Source organism: Aedes albopictus, chromosome 3 (assembly GCF_035046485.1).
Source record: "Aedes albopictus strain Foshan chromosome 3, AalbF5, whole genome shotgun sequence".
In the NCBI taxonomy this organism is placed as follows: Eukaryota; Metazoa; Arthropoda; class Insecta; order Diptera; family Culicidae; genus Aedes; species Aedes albopictus.
In genome coordinates this window covers 190207784-190223468 of record NC_085138.1, presented here as the reverse complement: position 1 = coordinate 190223468, position 15685 = coordinate 190207784, and the positions used below count along the sequence as shown (strand labels likewise).

The 15685-nt window shown below is 39.6% G+C and overlaps 2 protein-coding genes across 3 annotated transcripts in view; both read right to left on the bottom strand.

The window, feature by feature from the left end:
- LOC109409011 (neurobeachin-like protein 1) overlaps positions 1 to 15685 on the bottom strand; it is a 255913-nt gene that overhangs the window by 44086 nt on the left and 196142 nt on the right. The gene's annotated exons all lie outside the window — the stretch shown is intronic.
- LOC115267297 (cuticle protein 7) lies at positions 686 to 9048 on the bottom strand. Its single transcript, XM_062856954.1, has 2 exons — positions 8985 to 9048; positions 686 to 1410 (listed from the first exon to the last, which is right to left on the bottom strand). The coding sequence occupies exons 1-2, from the start codon at positions 8994 to 8996 to the stop codon at positions 910 to 912; spliced, it is 513 nt and encodes a 170-aa protein (XP_062712938.1). The 5' UTR covers positions 8997 to 9048; the 3' UTR covers positions 686 to 909.

Genomic DNA, 15685 nt, shown 5'->3' with positions numbered 1-15685 from the left:
TGAGAACTTCAAAGCAAACTCCATTTTGAATTCCGTCTATAAAGTGTTATACAATTCATCTTCCGTCGTATGTCACCTAAAATGAATGAGTTCGTGTGAAGTTATTACGCCGGGATGATCAAGTTAAGTCATAGTGGAAAGTGCACAAAATAGGACCCTGTGCAAATGGTCTTGTACCCAATGTGCAGTCAGTCTAAGCTATAATACATCGAACATATTAGACGATTGATATACCCAATAGAAGGCAATTAAACAATTTATAATATTCAAATCCACAGGAACATCCAGTCCGAAAACATGTATTATTAAAGTAGGTCCATGTCTAGTGCAATCACCCTATCATTATTCTGATGAAATAAAACTCCAAACCTGGTCATGATTATATTGCAACATAAGCCCCATCAAAAGACCTGACCTTTGAAAGCCGAACAATTCCAATCGACGCACGCGGGCGCGGGAGGCCTGATTTTCAAACAAGGCGTAATCTACCCAGATCACGTATTCTATCTGCGTTGCCTGTTGCAATGCTATCGGAGACGTGCACAACATGATGTTGCCGGACGCGTGCACAGTGCACACACAAGAGGCCAGTGCAGAGCGGTGAATTGGTTGTATTGACATGGTAAAACGTCGGTTTCTGTTATCTGTGAAATCTTTTTTATTGAGAAGAAAGAGGACAGATACATCATTTGCTTACTGCAAGAAATGCAACTGCATAGTCTTTTTCGACGTCTGCAGTCGAACTTCAATCCAGTTTTATTGGTTTTGTTCGATTAAACCTAGTATCGCGTCAACGGCGACATACTGCGTCCATTTATTTACTTATTCGCTACTCTTACATACTAAACAAAAAAAAACGTATCATACAAGCTGTATTTAAAGTCAGTTTCGGTTTGCCGGCGGCAACGGTTAATGGTGGTAGTGCACAATTGGGGCCGCATGCACGATTGGAGCCACGACCTTCTTGAAGACGGGTGCCGCATGGACGGCGTGGCCAGACTTCTCAACGACCGCGTTGAATCCGTGGATCTTATCAGCGGTGTAGGTAACCTTACGGATGGTACCGTCCGGCTCCGTCAGAGAGTAGCTTCCGTGCACCACTCCGTTGGCAAGGTGTTCCTCAGCGTGCTTGGAGTCTCCGGTGTGGGGATCAGCCACTCCGTAGCTGAAGCTGTAGTGTGGGTTTGGATCGTAGGCTTCGACGTGCTTGACCAGGGGAGCAGCATGAGCGATCACCGGGGCATGGTGAATGAGTGGGGCTGCCGCTACGATTGGCTTGGCTAGGGTGACTGTGTGCAGGGGTTGGATGGCTTTGGCTGCATATCCATACGAGAGGTGTGGGCCGTAGGAGACGGGACCGTAGACAGGCGCTGCAGCTGCTACGGCTAGCGTAGCTGCGAGTACTAGGGTCTGCAGAATGGTGTAATGGCTTAATTCAAAATGAGGTGACATATTAAGGGGAAGTTATATTCCAACATGTGGTCAACTAAATTGAGTTTTGTTCTTCAATAAAAAAGTTTTGTATGAAATATCCACTTGTGTTATTTTAGTAGCAATTAAATTTTTATCCCTCTATTAATTATATATACCTGGGGTCCATTGGAACCCAGAGCCACTTTGAAGCTGTCGCAAAAAAGTTTGGATTATCATATCGGCCCCATTTTCACAGTACCTTTAAACTATACCGCGATGAGATATCAAAACTACCAATAGTTTCATGGCGTATTATGGATAAAAATGATTGTTTTTTTATCGTGACTTCCTAGAATAATTCTGCCTTCGTCAAAATTGTTTAATATACCAAAAGCAATCTTATGATAAATTAAGATAAATCGGAATTATCCCATCAGATGGCGCTAGTGTGTATTTAATAAATAGATTGAAATTTATATTTAGCTTGAATATCTCGATATTGTGAATGTATGGAATATTTGTGTCTTCAAGAAAAATGTTTGATACATCAAAAACTATTTGGTAATGAATGTTATTTTAATGTTTTTCTGCAAGCTGACCCTAAAAATACATATTCGCTCAGAAATCTAGATACCCCTAGCGACAAACATCCGCAAAAAAAGGAAGCTTCGTTTGTGCTGAATGTATTGATACAATAAATATGTCTTGACACAATATATTTAAATACTGCTAACAATATGTACCAATAATTCCTATTTTGTTGATAATTCACTTTAAAATTGGCGCAAATGTAACTGCAAAGATGCCATATGGATAAGACTTACGAATTATATTTGAAAATGTAACATGCATTTGTTACATCGGATCTAGCGAAAATATTCGAAGGTGATCTCTTCGGCAGAATTACACCTAAACCTTGATTTACGTCCACTATTGGCTTAGCGAAAAAAAAAATCTACCGACAAAATAATGATCAAAATACACATTTTTATATTTTTGTACACTTCTCCTAACCACGAAGATGTTTTAAAAAAATACAAAACTGTTGAGTTTGCTCATTGTCTTAGCGGTAGAATTTTTTGTCGCTCAGCCAAGCATGGACGTAAAAAAAGGACAAGGTGTATTCATATGAATATAATTTTAAATATCAATAATAATTATCTCACTAGGTGGCGCTTCTGTACCTACAATAAGTTTATTTCGCCGATATCTCAGTCCAACAAAAAGATATTATTTTGGCGCTTTCTGCAAAGATGTTCATCTTGCTATGCATTGCCCGATGATGTAGTTATTAGTTCTCCTACCAGATGGCGACGGGGTCAAAATAATAAGTTTTGCCTAGGAATTCGTCCCGGGATTCCTTCAGAAATGCCTCCCGAGATGTCTACAGAAATTCCAGGGATTCATCCAGGAATTCCTCTCAGAATTCCTCCCGGGATCCCTCCAAAAACTCCTCTCAAGATTCCTCCAAGAATTCCTCCAGGAAATCCTCGCGGAAATCGCTCCAGGAATTTGTTCCGAGATTCCCCCAATTCCTCCCAGCATAACTTCCGGGATACCTCCAAGAATTCCTCCCGCGATTCTTTCAGGGATTCCTCCAGGAATTCCTCCCAGCATTCCTTGTAACCGTTCGGTTACAGATTGTTTTGTTTTGTGTTATACAGTACCGATTCGCTCGTTGGTGGCTCGTTAGTTGGGCTGTATCGATGGTTGGATATTCACTGGTTGGGGCAAAACCCAAGTAAAAAGCACTGACAATGTCGAAATCGATGTCAAAATGAGTTTGACGTCTGACGTCGCATCGCACCTCTTATATACAGGACGTTTGTGCAAGTCTGTGAGTGTTTCGTGACGTATTCCTCGTCACTTGCGTGTGTCTAGAGCATTTTGATCAGTTGTCAGTTGCCCCAATGAACGAACACGGTTCGCTAATCGGGGAGCAGTCGTGACCCAACTAGCGAATCCAGAACACCCCCCCCCCCCCCCCGCGCCCCTCCCCAATAAGACTCTGCTTAGTTTATGGTCATGCCCTAATTAGCTTTAGTCTTTTGAAATATAATATCTTATTAAGGAATTGTATTGTGTTGTATTCAATGTAATTCCAAAATCCAAGCAAAAAGACACATCTGAGATGATATACGAAGCCGCTTGTCCAAGAAGCATCGGATTCAGTAAGCGTCAGAAAACCAGCTATAAACTGGACAAATCTAGTCTTAGCAGCACCCAGGTAACCAATAAGCAGTAAAAATGCATTTATTAAGCACTATATGCAGTCATGCACCTTTACTGCTGTGCATTTAGGGTTAGACAATAACGAAACTAGCCCAAATACCGAAAACGCCTGAAAATATGCACGGCACGTTCCAATGCACATATCAATTGAACACCCCAAGTCCTCCATACAAACTTCGGTTTTAAACTGTGAAAGCCCGGTCCAATATTTTTCAAAAATTCTTTCACTATGACACTTCCAGGGTCCTAAGCCCCTGTTATTTTTTTTTCTCATCCCATAACACCAAATTTTGTATAATTTTGTCGAGCAGTGTAATGGCTCATACAGCCGTGGCACAATAATTGAAAAAATAAATTGTGAGCGTAGTTTTAGCATTACTCATTTATCTTGGCAATTTTATGGCAATGAAGCAGCATGTGTGATGATTGTAAACCAAAACATATCGTGCATTTGAAATGCTAAACAACAGCTGTTAGATTTTAGGCGACATTTAAAATGCTAATATAGTGCAATTTATCAGTCGAACTGCCATGATACGGCAGCAAGCAGATATTTGCAATTTTTAAGCTGAAACATGCCTTTTTTAAATGCGTATTTTTTTGGTTACCTGGGCTATCTCAAATGTAAAACCATGTGCAAAACTTTAAGACAGTTTCCAACAAACCCAAGCTTTAAAAGAGCTTAAAAGCTGAAAAGAAAAAAAAATCTCATTTTCTCCAATAAAAAAAAACTAGCAAAAAACACAGTCCGCATCTCAAGTGTTCATAGAAAAAAAAACTCGAAATTCATATGTACATATTTTAAACACTACCGTGATTTCGGGTGAAATTGATCACTTTATTAATATTTATAGAACTTTTGATGACGAACATTTGGCAGCTATAAACATTCATTCGAATATTTATTCCATGTGCGATACAGCTACGGTAACAAAAGTTTGAAAGTGTCTTTGAAATTCGCCAAACACGCAGTTTCGGAAAATATTAAATTTAATACAGAAATATGTGACTAATCAGCTGTAAAACATGTAAACTTATCATTCAACAACCCTTGAGCCAGATGATTGTTAATTTTCTCCAATTGTTTTAAGTTCAAATCTTTATTTTTGATAAATAAAAATTGCCCCCACGTCGATCAATTTCACCCCACTAATCAATTGGGTTTTAAAATTTAAAAAATATCGATTTTTTGATTTTATACGAAAGAGCACCTTTTTCTGAGCCACTATGATTTTTTTCAGATTTTTAGAACTTTATGTTGGTACCTAAAATCAATTTCAAAGAGATTTTTTGAAATCACCTTTTGACAGCTGGGTAACTGTTTGACAGCTCCACCCAGTACAAATTGCGATGAGGGGTGATTCGACAAATCGCTCCCATACAAACTTCAAAATGATTTTTAAATAGGTTCCCGGGCACCAAAATTCATGAAAATTTGGATTTCAGCTCAGTTTTGCATACAGATTCAGAATATGGAATTACCTCAACACCGCTAAAGAAGAAATTTAAAAATAAATTTGAAGTTTGTATGGGAGCAATTTGTTGAATCACCGCTCGGCGCATTTTGTACAGGGCGGAGCTGTCAAGCAGTTGCCCAGCTGTCAAAAGGTGTTTTAAAAAAATATCTTCGAAATTGAATTAAAGTATCAAAATGAAAGTTCAAAAAATCTGAAAAAATCATAGAAGCTCAGAAAAAGGTGCTCTTTCGTATAAAATGAAAAAATCAATATTTTTTTCTTAATTAAAAAACCCAATTTAACAAACTTAGTTGCAAATGAGAGGTAAAATTGTTCGCTTTTCAAATTGCCACTGATCCGCAGTTAGCCTTCGGGAACCAATTACAGGCTAAACCAAGGTTTTAGCAGTAAAGTAACACTTTAGTAAAATGTTAATAACTTCGGTGAATCAATTCTAATTGTCGTCCAATCTTCCATGTCAACTTGATATTCTCCTTTGAGTTCCACAGGATTTGGAATTTATTGATTGCTTACAACATCATCGAAGCATTTGAACGATAACATGTCTGACTTTAACTAGATCAAAGTTATCTTTCAGATTGAGTCTCAAGTACAAGTTGGGCATCGTGTTTGAAATTTGTGGATTTACTATGAGCAAACATCCTTATTTTCAATTCTGTTATTGCAGTATATTGTTTATGCAATTCAGTATCATAATTTACATTTTATATAACTCATTTTGGTATCATAATGGCCAATTTTTCCGAACTGGCTCATTATGCAACTGAAATGAGTTGAATAATGAAAAATAGTTGTATAATGTTCATAATGCAACTCATTTGAGTTGTATTATGAACATTATGCAACTCAAATGGGTTGCATTATGAAAAAATCATTGCATAAAATTTTTTTTGCAATTCAGTATCATAATTTCTATTTTATACTACTCATTTCAGTATCATAATGACCAACTTTTCCGTACCGGTTCATTATGCAACTGAAATGAGTTGCATAATGAAAAATAATTGCATAATGCTCATTATGCAACTCATTTGAGTTGCATTATGAACATTATGCAACTCAAATGAGTTGTATAATGAAAAAAACATTGCATAAAATTTTGTATGGAACTCGTTGCAAAACTCGATTTTTTCAGCACTCTTCGTATTTATCCAACTCGGCAAGCCTCGTTGGATAAATGTACGACTCGTACTGAAAAAATCAACTTTTTGCAACTTGTTACATAAATAACTAGTATGGAACACGTTGCAAAACTCGATTTTTTCAGCACTCTTCGTATTTATCCAACTCGGCAAGCCTCGTGCTGAAAAAATCAACTTTTTGCAACTCGTTACATAAATAACTATTAATGAATCACAAATAGTGTGATTCGTGTTTTCGACCGTTTTGTTCTCTTCGTCATGGTTTTTAAAACCTATTGAACTAAAAATTGGTTTCAAATATTTCTCAAACATATACTGTATTTTTTCAGTGTTAGATGGCATTTCAATAAATAAATTTACTTTGAAAATCCTGTGAAATGAATTCAATTTGATTTTGTATAAGAACTTATTGGACACGGTGTATATTAGCGTGGGTCATCGGAACAGTTTTCTCAGATCAAAGCTTTTTTGGTTCCGTTTCGGGTCCTGAGTATCTGCGCAAAATTTGAGCACGATCGGTTACGTCTACACTTTGTGCATTGCAATCAGCGATGCCAGATGATTTTCTGTATCACTCGTTCAAAAATCTGTATCCCATACAAAACTTGAGTCAAAAATCTGTATCGATCAAAAACGATCAATTCTGACTATACATGTCAATGGTTGCTCCTCCGTGATTGATCTGAACTGGTACCAGTTGCACTGTGATCCAACTGAATAAGGGGCTGGGACATTCCACTTAATCTCAAAGTGCAATTTTTAGCAGCTCATGCATATTTGATCAATAACGGCGCCGGCCAAGTCCTTATAGTCAGCTGGGAAGGGAAAGGAATGTTAGAGTGTACTGGTTGTTGCTACTAGAGACCGAGAGCACTCTGCGTCCCACAACCCGCACGGACTGGGGTATTTGTTTAGACGGAAAGGATGGGAGATCTGGGAGTCACCGTTGGGTCGGTGATGCGATCCATGGATAGGGTTATTTATAGTGTTATAGTGGTGAATAAGGTGAATAAGGTCAAGCGGCACAGCACGCTTTGGTTGCATAACTTATAGGCGTTATATATACACTGTGCTGTGAGTGGAAGTTGGAAGGGAGGGAAACGACTTTTTTCAATTCGTTTCTGGTTCTAGCGATGGCAATGAACATATGAATATATATGAGTTGTATATGTAGAGAAGAGAGAGTGAGAGAAAGTGGATAGAAAGATACAAAGTAGGATGAAAAGGACGGGCCAGGGATTGAACCCATGACCTTCTGCATACGAATCAGAAGCGGTATAAAACTTGAGTCAAAAATCTGTATCCTATACAAATAAAAAATCTGTATTCCATATAAACGCAATCTGTACAGATGTTAAAAAATCTGTATAATACAGATAAATCTGTACATATGGCATCCTTGATTGCAATTGAAATTTGTATGGGATTTTGTATGGGAAAACATACTTTTTGCATTTTTGTCATAAGTTGAAAAAGTTTGTCTGAAACTTTTTAACCGACACTATAAAATGATAACCTAAGATGTTCTGAAAAACTTTGTTGAAGACCGCAAAGCGATCCGATGCTTGTGAAAATAGTTATAACCAACGAACCGCATGCATGTGTTTATGTTTTAACATATAAAGGAATAACAATAGCAACAAAATCATGCCGTTTCGGCAAGCAATGTCAACGCTATAACTTTTTTCATAAGCATCAGATCACCTCGCGGTCTTCGAAGTTTTTCGGCACACCCTAGGCTATGTTTTTACCTTTTTGGTTACATGGTTTTAGAAAAATTCGAGCTTGTTATGAGAGAAATGCAAAAAAGTGTGTTTTCCCATGTGAAACCCCATACAAACTTCAAACGCGATGCGCAAAACGTAGACATAACCGATCCTGCCCAAATTTGGCACACTTATTTGGGTCCTGAAATAGGATCAAAAAAGCTTTGATCTGATGGCATATCACTGATTTTTTCATTTTTTCATATAAACGATGATCCACTCTACACTGTATATGCAATACGTGCGGCACAAATTTCAATTTTCCCTTATGCAAAATACCCCCAAACTACATTACACGTACAACACTCGAAACAAAGACTTTGTTCAAAAGAACATCACATTCTAACCTACAGCATGACTAAGTCCAGAATAATAGCACGAATTTATACGTTAAATACTTCTCAGAAGTAAAAAAACCTGAGTTTAAAATTATTTTCAATTAGTGAAATCAACGTGAATTTTGAAAATTCTCAACTGAGGGATCAAAATAAAATTCATATTGGTGAATGATTTTTTTCACTTATTCATTCGTTTTTTTTCTGTCACTGATAATTTCCACTAAGAAACAAAACTAGACCATAACTCCCGATTAAACTTCCAATCACCACAAAACTTGGATATATGTAGTAATTAATTGGACCAGTAATTATCAGTAATCAAATTTTGTGTTTGTTAACAATATTTTTTTTAGTGTGTATTTTAACACTTGGCTAATTCTACACAATAACAATAATTGATTATTATACGATGTTCAAGAAAATAGTCTAATGACAGGGAATTGAATGAAAAAAGAAATGCATTCAGCTGACAATGAATGTGACGAAACACGAATAAAAAAATAAGAATGTCAATTTTCATTTTGAATCTTCGATTTTTTTACACTCTGAACAAAACCCAATTCAAATGGCATGTTGGAATATAAGCACTCAAGTTCTTTTACAAGTAACAATCACCTTTCCAATCATAGTGTACCTCTTCAACGACACTCTTTCCACGTACTGTATCTAACCGAAAAAAGGATTCTGATTCTGTCACTGGCTACTCTACCCTGACGAGATGTATCTTTGGTTTGAGGCCAAATCTTCTGAGGCGGTCTTATAAATACACTTCACATGCGTACACCACAACCCCCGTGTGTCGGTGTTGACCCGATGAGAAACGTTCTGGGGAGGATAATTCAGTCCGCTGGCTGCCATTGGAAAAAGTCGTTTCAGATGAATGTTACATTTTTCTTTTCTATGGCACGTCTGTAGCGGTATAGAGATACAAACTCTGACAGTTGCATTTCTTCCCACCACGTGTGTCGAAGAGATTTGTTTTTCTTCTTTTCAAGTGAGCATGCAGTTGCACAATGGTCAATGAGGGTGGTCCTTTGCAACGAAATTGAGTGAAAAGTTGGTCGACACCCATCTAAGGTGGACATGTTTCGCTAGAGCCCCTATAGCCACAGCGGTAAAGGCGTGGGCATTCAGCATGACCATGCTGAAGGTGACGGGTTCGATTTCCGGTCAGTCCAGTAACATTTCGTAATGGGAATTTCCTCGACTTTCTTGGACATAGAGTATGTTCGTGACTGCCACATGATATACACATGTAAAATGGTCATTGGCAGAGGAAGCTCTCAGATAATAACTGTGAAAGTTCTCGTAGAACACTAAGCAGAGCAGCAGGCTTTGCCGCTGGAGGGGACGTGACACCAAGAAGAAGATGAAGAAGGTGTTTCGCTTTTTGTATAAAGAATATTTACAGTTGCGCATTTGGATTGGCTATCATGAATCAGATATCAGAAGGCTGGCTCCAGAGGCATGTTATCCTCCATTTAAGACTGGTACAAATGTCTGCTGTCTTGTCTGCTGTCATAAAAATAAGCATATTTCATTATCTACCAGTGGGAAAAGGAACTAAATTAAGGATGGAATAACCCAGACAACCAGTGATCGTATACGATGTTGCATAAGATTATAAAGTGGAGGCCATATGCGTACATGCCTCCATTTAGACGCATGTAAAATGTACGCATATCGCATCCACTTTAGCATCTTATTCAACATCTTATACGATCACTGGTTGACTGGGAAGGATAAGGACAGGTAGGGAAAAAGGGCAGGTTCCCTGAAAGAGCGCCATGAAAAGTCGATCATAAGGATAACTGAAAATCTCTGTTCGGTCCTCTATCCCTCGGATTTTTTCACCAGTATCTACACATTTGAAGCCACAGTGCACCACCGTAGCATAACAGGTTCTGAGCGCGAGTTCAACTGCACCAAGTTGCACTTCTTGTGACCACGGACGTTGCTACCGGTCAGTCCGTGTGCAGTTGTGAATGAAAATCAACCGTCCAGAGCACCACCGCACCGGCGAGGTTAACTCTGTAGTAACTCATTGGCGACACCGAACAGCTGATTGACTTGCAGTTCAATTGACTCTCCCTGGTGGATTGTCGCAATGTTTTGAACTACCGCAGACCAGAGTTGGCGCGCAGAGGTTCGGCTAGAAACGCAGAGAACCTTTGCTAAGGCTTGAATGTGGGCCGCCTTTGAAGGACCAGTTTTGGCGTAGAAAATGAACCAGAAAAATTGCCTACTCGCTAAAAAGTGGTTCAATTAAATCATGCTCCCGTATTCTAACCGCTGCTGACTGGCTGCATAAATGACGTAGAATGCACTGTGCACAGATCATGGAACGTGTTTAATAAATCATATTGATTTCATTGCAATGGTTTCAGCATGTGTGTCACACAAAACGACTAGAATGGAATGCTGTTGTCCAAAGGATTGGCGTTGGCGAACATCTGGCGACCGCTCGATAGTGATCTATGTTATGTAACAAAAATATGAAATATGGATTTTGTTCTGGCGATATTAATTATTAACAAAATATGTCGTTCAATGTGATGCAACTAAGATCACGCAATCATACGATTGAGCCTTCAAAAAACTAAGATCATGAGCCAGAAAAGGACCCATAGTGGAGGGAGAATCAGAGCTGCCCATGAAGTATTTTGGAGTAAAATAGGATCGATAGAATCAACAAAGCCATTTGAAACGAAAACGAAATCATTCAGCTGTTATGACGGTTGTTTAATATTTCAACTTAGATGTTATTGAACAACATGGTCCTTTTCAATACTTAATTACTTGTTAAAGTCCTTAAGTTTTCTTGTATCAGCACCAGTAGTGCACTTAGAATAAACACTCACAAGGCCCATCCCAATTCCGTTTCTATAAAAAATATAATGATGGCTTACTTTGAAACTATACAACCTAACCTTAGCGCCAAATGCCCAAAAGTCCAATGCGCAGCTAGTGGTCACACCAGAAACGCTCGAAATGGTAACGACGAGACGAGACCATCGAGAAAAACCGTCTAATTAAAAAGTGCACCATTTTTCCAGTTCTGTACAGTCCGTCCGAAGAGTGTTGAAATGACACACCAGAATGGTCGTCACGCGGAGACTCACTCGATGGCCAACGTTCAACGACAACCAGCGGAGACAAAGGTCTGGTTTATGCCGGGCCCAAGGTGATTGGCTAATGATCTTGCGGCGACGACGACCCGACCGCGGAATGGAGAATTTCCTTATCCGTGGCGCTTGAGTAACGGGTTAATTATTGGGCTTGCCCCTAACAATGTTCGCAGTGCGAAAAGTATTTGGGTAGTGTCCAATATTATGTGGTACTTTACCCAGGTTACTACTAAGCATTTGAAAAAGCTGTACATACAGCAAATCGTATTAGAGATGTAAACTTTTTGCTGCCCTACATAAGCAATTCTAATGCATAGCTACCTTGAATAAGCATAAACTGTGCTGCAAAACGGTGAGTCTATAAGTAGAGCATCCAACATAGCTCTGGTCCTCACAAGTTCCTACCTCATGCTCCCACGGGTCAAGAGTTGTGTGCTTAGCTGGTAGTGCAGCCTGGGCACTGTTGTCCTTCTGACTTCAGCTAGATTAAGGGGGTACGTCCCGAGCGTCTGTTCAACAAGGAGGTGTGGCTCAAACAGCGTCTGTTCTGGCATGCAGCGGCTGAGTATGAAATGCTCCTCTACCTAAGGTGGCAGCGCCACCACGATGGATAAGGGACCTATTGTTCTAGAAACCCAAAACCATAACCGTAACCGAAAATGAAAGATTACGTTACGAACTGATTCGACGGCAGAAACTTTTAGCGCGAAACAACGGACAAGAATTGGAACTTGGAATGTATTAACCCTAGCCCAGCAGGGTAAACTGGCACAACTAGCCAATGAGACATGCCTGAGATCTTAGGACTAAGCGAAGTCCGTTGGCCGAACTTTGAAGAACACAGCAGATTGGCGTCGGGTCAAATTCTACTATACACTGGTCTACAAGGTGAACACGCTCCTCGCTACCGTGGAATTGGTTTCTTGCTCAGCTCTCATGCCCACGCTGCGCTCATCTTCGCACTTCTGCGAACCTAAGTAATCATGGGAGGATAATTGTAGCCAGATTCAGAACACGGATTCGAAACCTTACCATGATCCAATGTTTCGCGCCAACCGATGCTGCCAAATTACAAGACAAAGAGAACCTTTAGACACATTCCAGCGTAACGGGTCACCGCGAGGAACTAACTTTCGTGAACAAATGACGTCTGCAATCGAATATTATGTTCATGACCATGTGATTTAACAGTTTTTATAACAAGCTTATTAGATATACTTCCTGATGCAATACTTGTTTTATGACGTTTTGATTTCAATTTACTTTGTATAACATTGATTGATTGATTGATTTGTCTTTATTAAAGAGACTTTCAGCCTTTGGCTGGTTCGTCTCTATCCTAATCAAGAGGTGACCCAGAAGGGCTCACCCGGGAAAATACAATATACGCTACAATATTTTTCAATAGCTGTCAATTTTTACATTTCATTTTTCATTTTTTTTCTTTGTATAACATGTTACATTTCGTAACGGGACACCATCGCAGAAATCTTCTTTTTAAAATTTTCAAACTGAAATGCGTATATCAGCTCTGTTATGAGGTTTTGAATAATAGAGTCTTCTAGACATTTCTTCTTTGGATTGATGCAAAAAAGATTGCCGAAGTGAGTTTTACTGAAAAACATGTATATTTTGGAAATATTCTTGATTGAGTTTTGAGAGCGCAGCGTTACGCTCGCGTGAAAACAGTGTTTTGCAAATGGTGTCCCGTTACGGCTAAAGACATCTAGTAGTAGATCAAATGCTTTGCTAGATAGAATGTTGGTGTCTTCGGCAATGTTTTTCAGACAGATGGTAGCTGTCCGGCAGGACACAAATAGGCCTTCAAACCCGCTTCGGGTGGCTATGGTGGCCTTCGGAATGGGCCCTGGGGAACCTGTTTCGAGGTTTATCAAACTGCTGGCATTTCGTCAATTTTCAAGTCGCCCTCAATTGATCATAAATTGATGCTTGTTTATAATACTCAAGTGGCCATGCAATATCCGGAACCATTCCGGCGATATTCCGGATTGTGCTGGGGTCAGGAGGTTGTCAAAATGGCTACAAGTGATTATTTCGTGTGTTGTTGTGTTTGAACCATCGACTTTCAACGAAATTTTTGTTGTGAACAGTGAAACATAACTGCTATAACCGGATTTGAATAAGTTGGCCCATCCGGATCCCCGTGACAGGTTCCGCGGGGCCTCATTGGGGACACTTCTGGTTTTCAACCTAAACATGCCGTACGACATATCAATCTTCGAAAACGGAGAGCTGTTTGCAGAGTTTTGTGGTAACAATCACGTGGTGATTGGGGGATCACTCGACCAGTGCCCAAAGTTACATGGCTTTCACGTGATTGCGGCACGGAAAATCAAATCGACTACATCTGCATCAACCGGAAATGGAGGCGGAGCCTTCTAGATGTGCAGAACAAACGTAGCGCTGACATTGTGTCCGACTATCAGCTAATAATCGGCGCGATCCGACTGCGCATTGCAACGACACCACGACAGGAGGAGGAAATCGGGCGGCGGTTCAATACACGCCGACTGGAAAACACTGCGGTGAAAAGGTCCATCGTCGAGGAGCTAGAGAACCATGCTGCGAATATTCCAGAAGGTGGAAGCGTAGAAGATCAATGGAGCGCCATCAAGAACGCCTTCATCGCCACCGGCGAGAATAATTTGGGTGAGCTACGCATCCGAAGAAAGCAATGGATCACATATGACACCTAGAGGAAGAAAGAGGAGCGAAGGAACGACAAAGCCGCAATAGAGCGAGCGAAAACAAGAGGTGCCACAGCTGTAGCCCATCAGCCTCTACGATGTCTCACGTCGCCTTATTGGGACTAAGATGATGGTACGATGTTTGTAAAAGACACATCTGGACGCTGAAACGTTACCTCGAGCACTTTAGAAACCTTTTTCAAGTGTCGGTTACATCATAAACACCTCAGCATGATCCGCCAAGGGTTCGACGCATTACCCGTGTCAACACTGAAGCCCCATCAGTGCTGGACAGAGAAACAGCCATCCGTAGCATGAAATCGAACAGCCCCGGAGGTCCATCGCATATCAGCCGAGATGCTCAAAGCTGATCTCGTAGTATCTGTACAACTGCTGCATCAATCATTCTGCAACATTTGAGAAACCGCGACATTTCCGGTCGACTGGATGCTAGGCGTCTTTGTAAAGGAGCCTAAAAAGGGTGACCTGACTGTATGCGATAATTGACGGGGTATCATTCCCAAGTAACAAAATTAATTTTATAATGCTTTTGAAGAATTCTTCAACACCTATTCTTTAAAACCAAGCATAAACCAAATAACTCTGCATAACTACGTCATAACAATCATAAACCCGCCATAAGACGGAAGAGGCCCATCCTAAGATAGTCTTGGAGAACTAATTTTAAGATTCTCTTAAAACCTGTTGTACTTCTCAAGTTGTCCTCTAGGCGAATTGGTATTTCCTTGTAGAGCTCTTCGAGTGTACCATAAAACGATAATAAAATTGACTACTTCTGACAGCTTCAGTTGCTGCAGCAGCTTTTTTGTTGCAGGAAAAAAAATTGACTCGGGGAAAAATTTCATGATAATCAATTATGCAACATTGTATTTGGGATTACTTCCTAACACAAAACTGGAATACTTCCGTAGTGTAACAAGGTTGTCAACTGCCAAGCGAAATTTATCGTATATATGTTGCAAGATACTTCCGAAAATTGCAACGCGCTTCGATAATATTGCAATAGGAGAATCTTTAAAATTATTATTTCAAGTCACGAGAACATTATTCATGAGTTTTCTCAATATGGCTTCCATTGAAATCCACGGAGTCGTCATTAATAATCGATGATTTTAATCAACATCACCATAAAATCGTCTTAAATTTCTTTCAACTCAATCAAGTGTTAAAAGTGTAACTCAAGAGTCCTCAGATTTATAACGTTCTTCACCAAAAGCACCAAAAAACCGTCTTAAGTTTATTTCAACTTGACCAAGTTTAAGAAGGGTTACTCAAGAGTACACCGATTTATGACTTTCTTATTGCCGATTTATGCAAACTCCGCCAAGAACGTCATAAATCTTGATGCCAAAATGTAAACAAACAAATAATTCCATCGCACTGCGATGGATTGTGTATAATAATGTGAGTCGGCAATTAAAACTGGTCTTCCTCATTTTAAAAATTCCTTCTGCAGCCC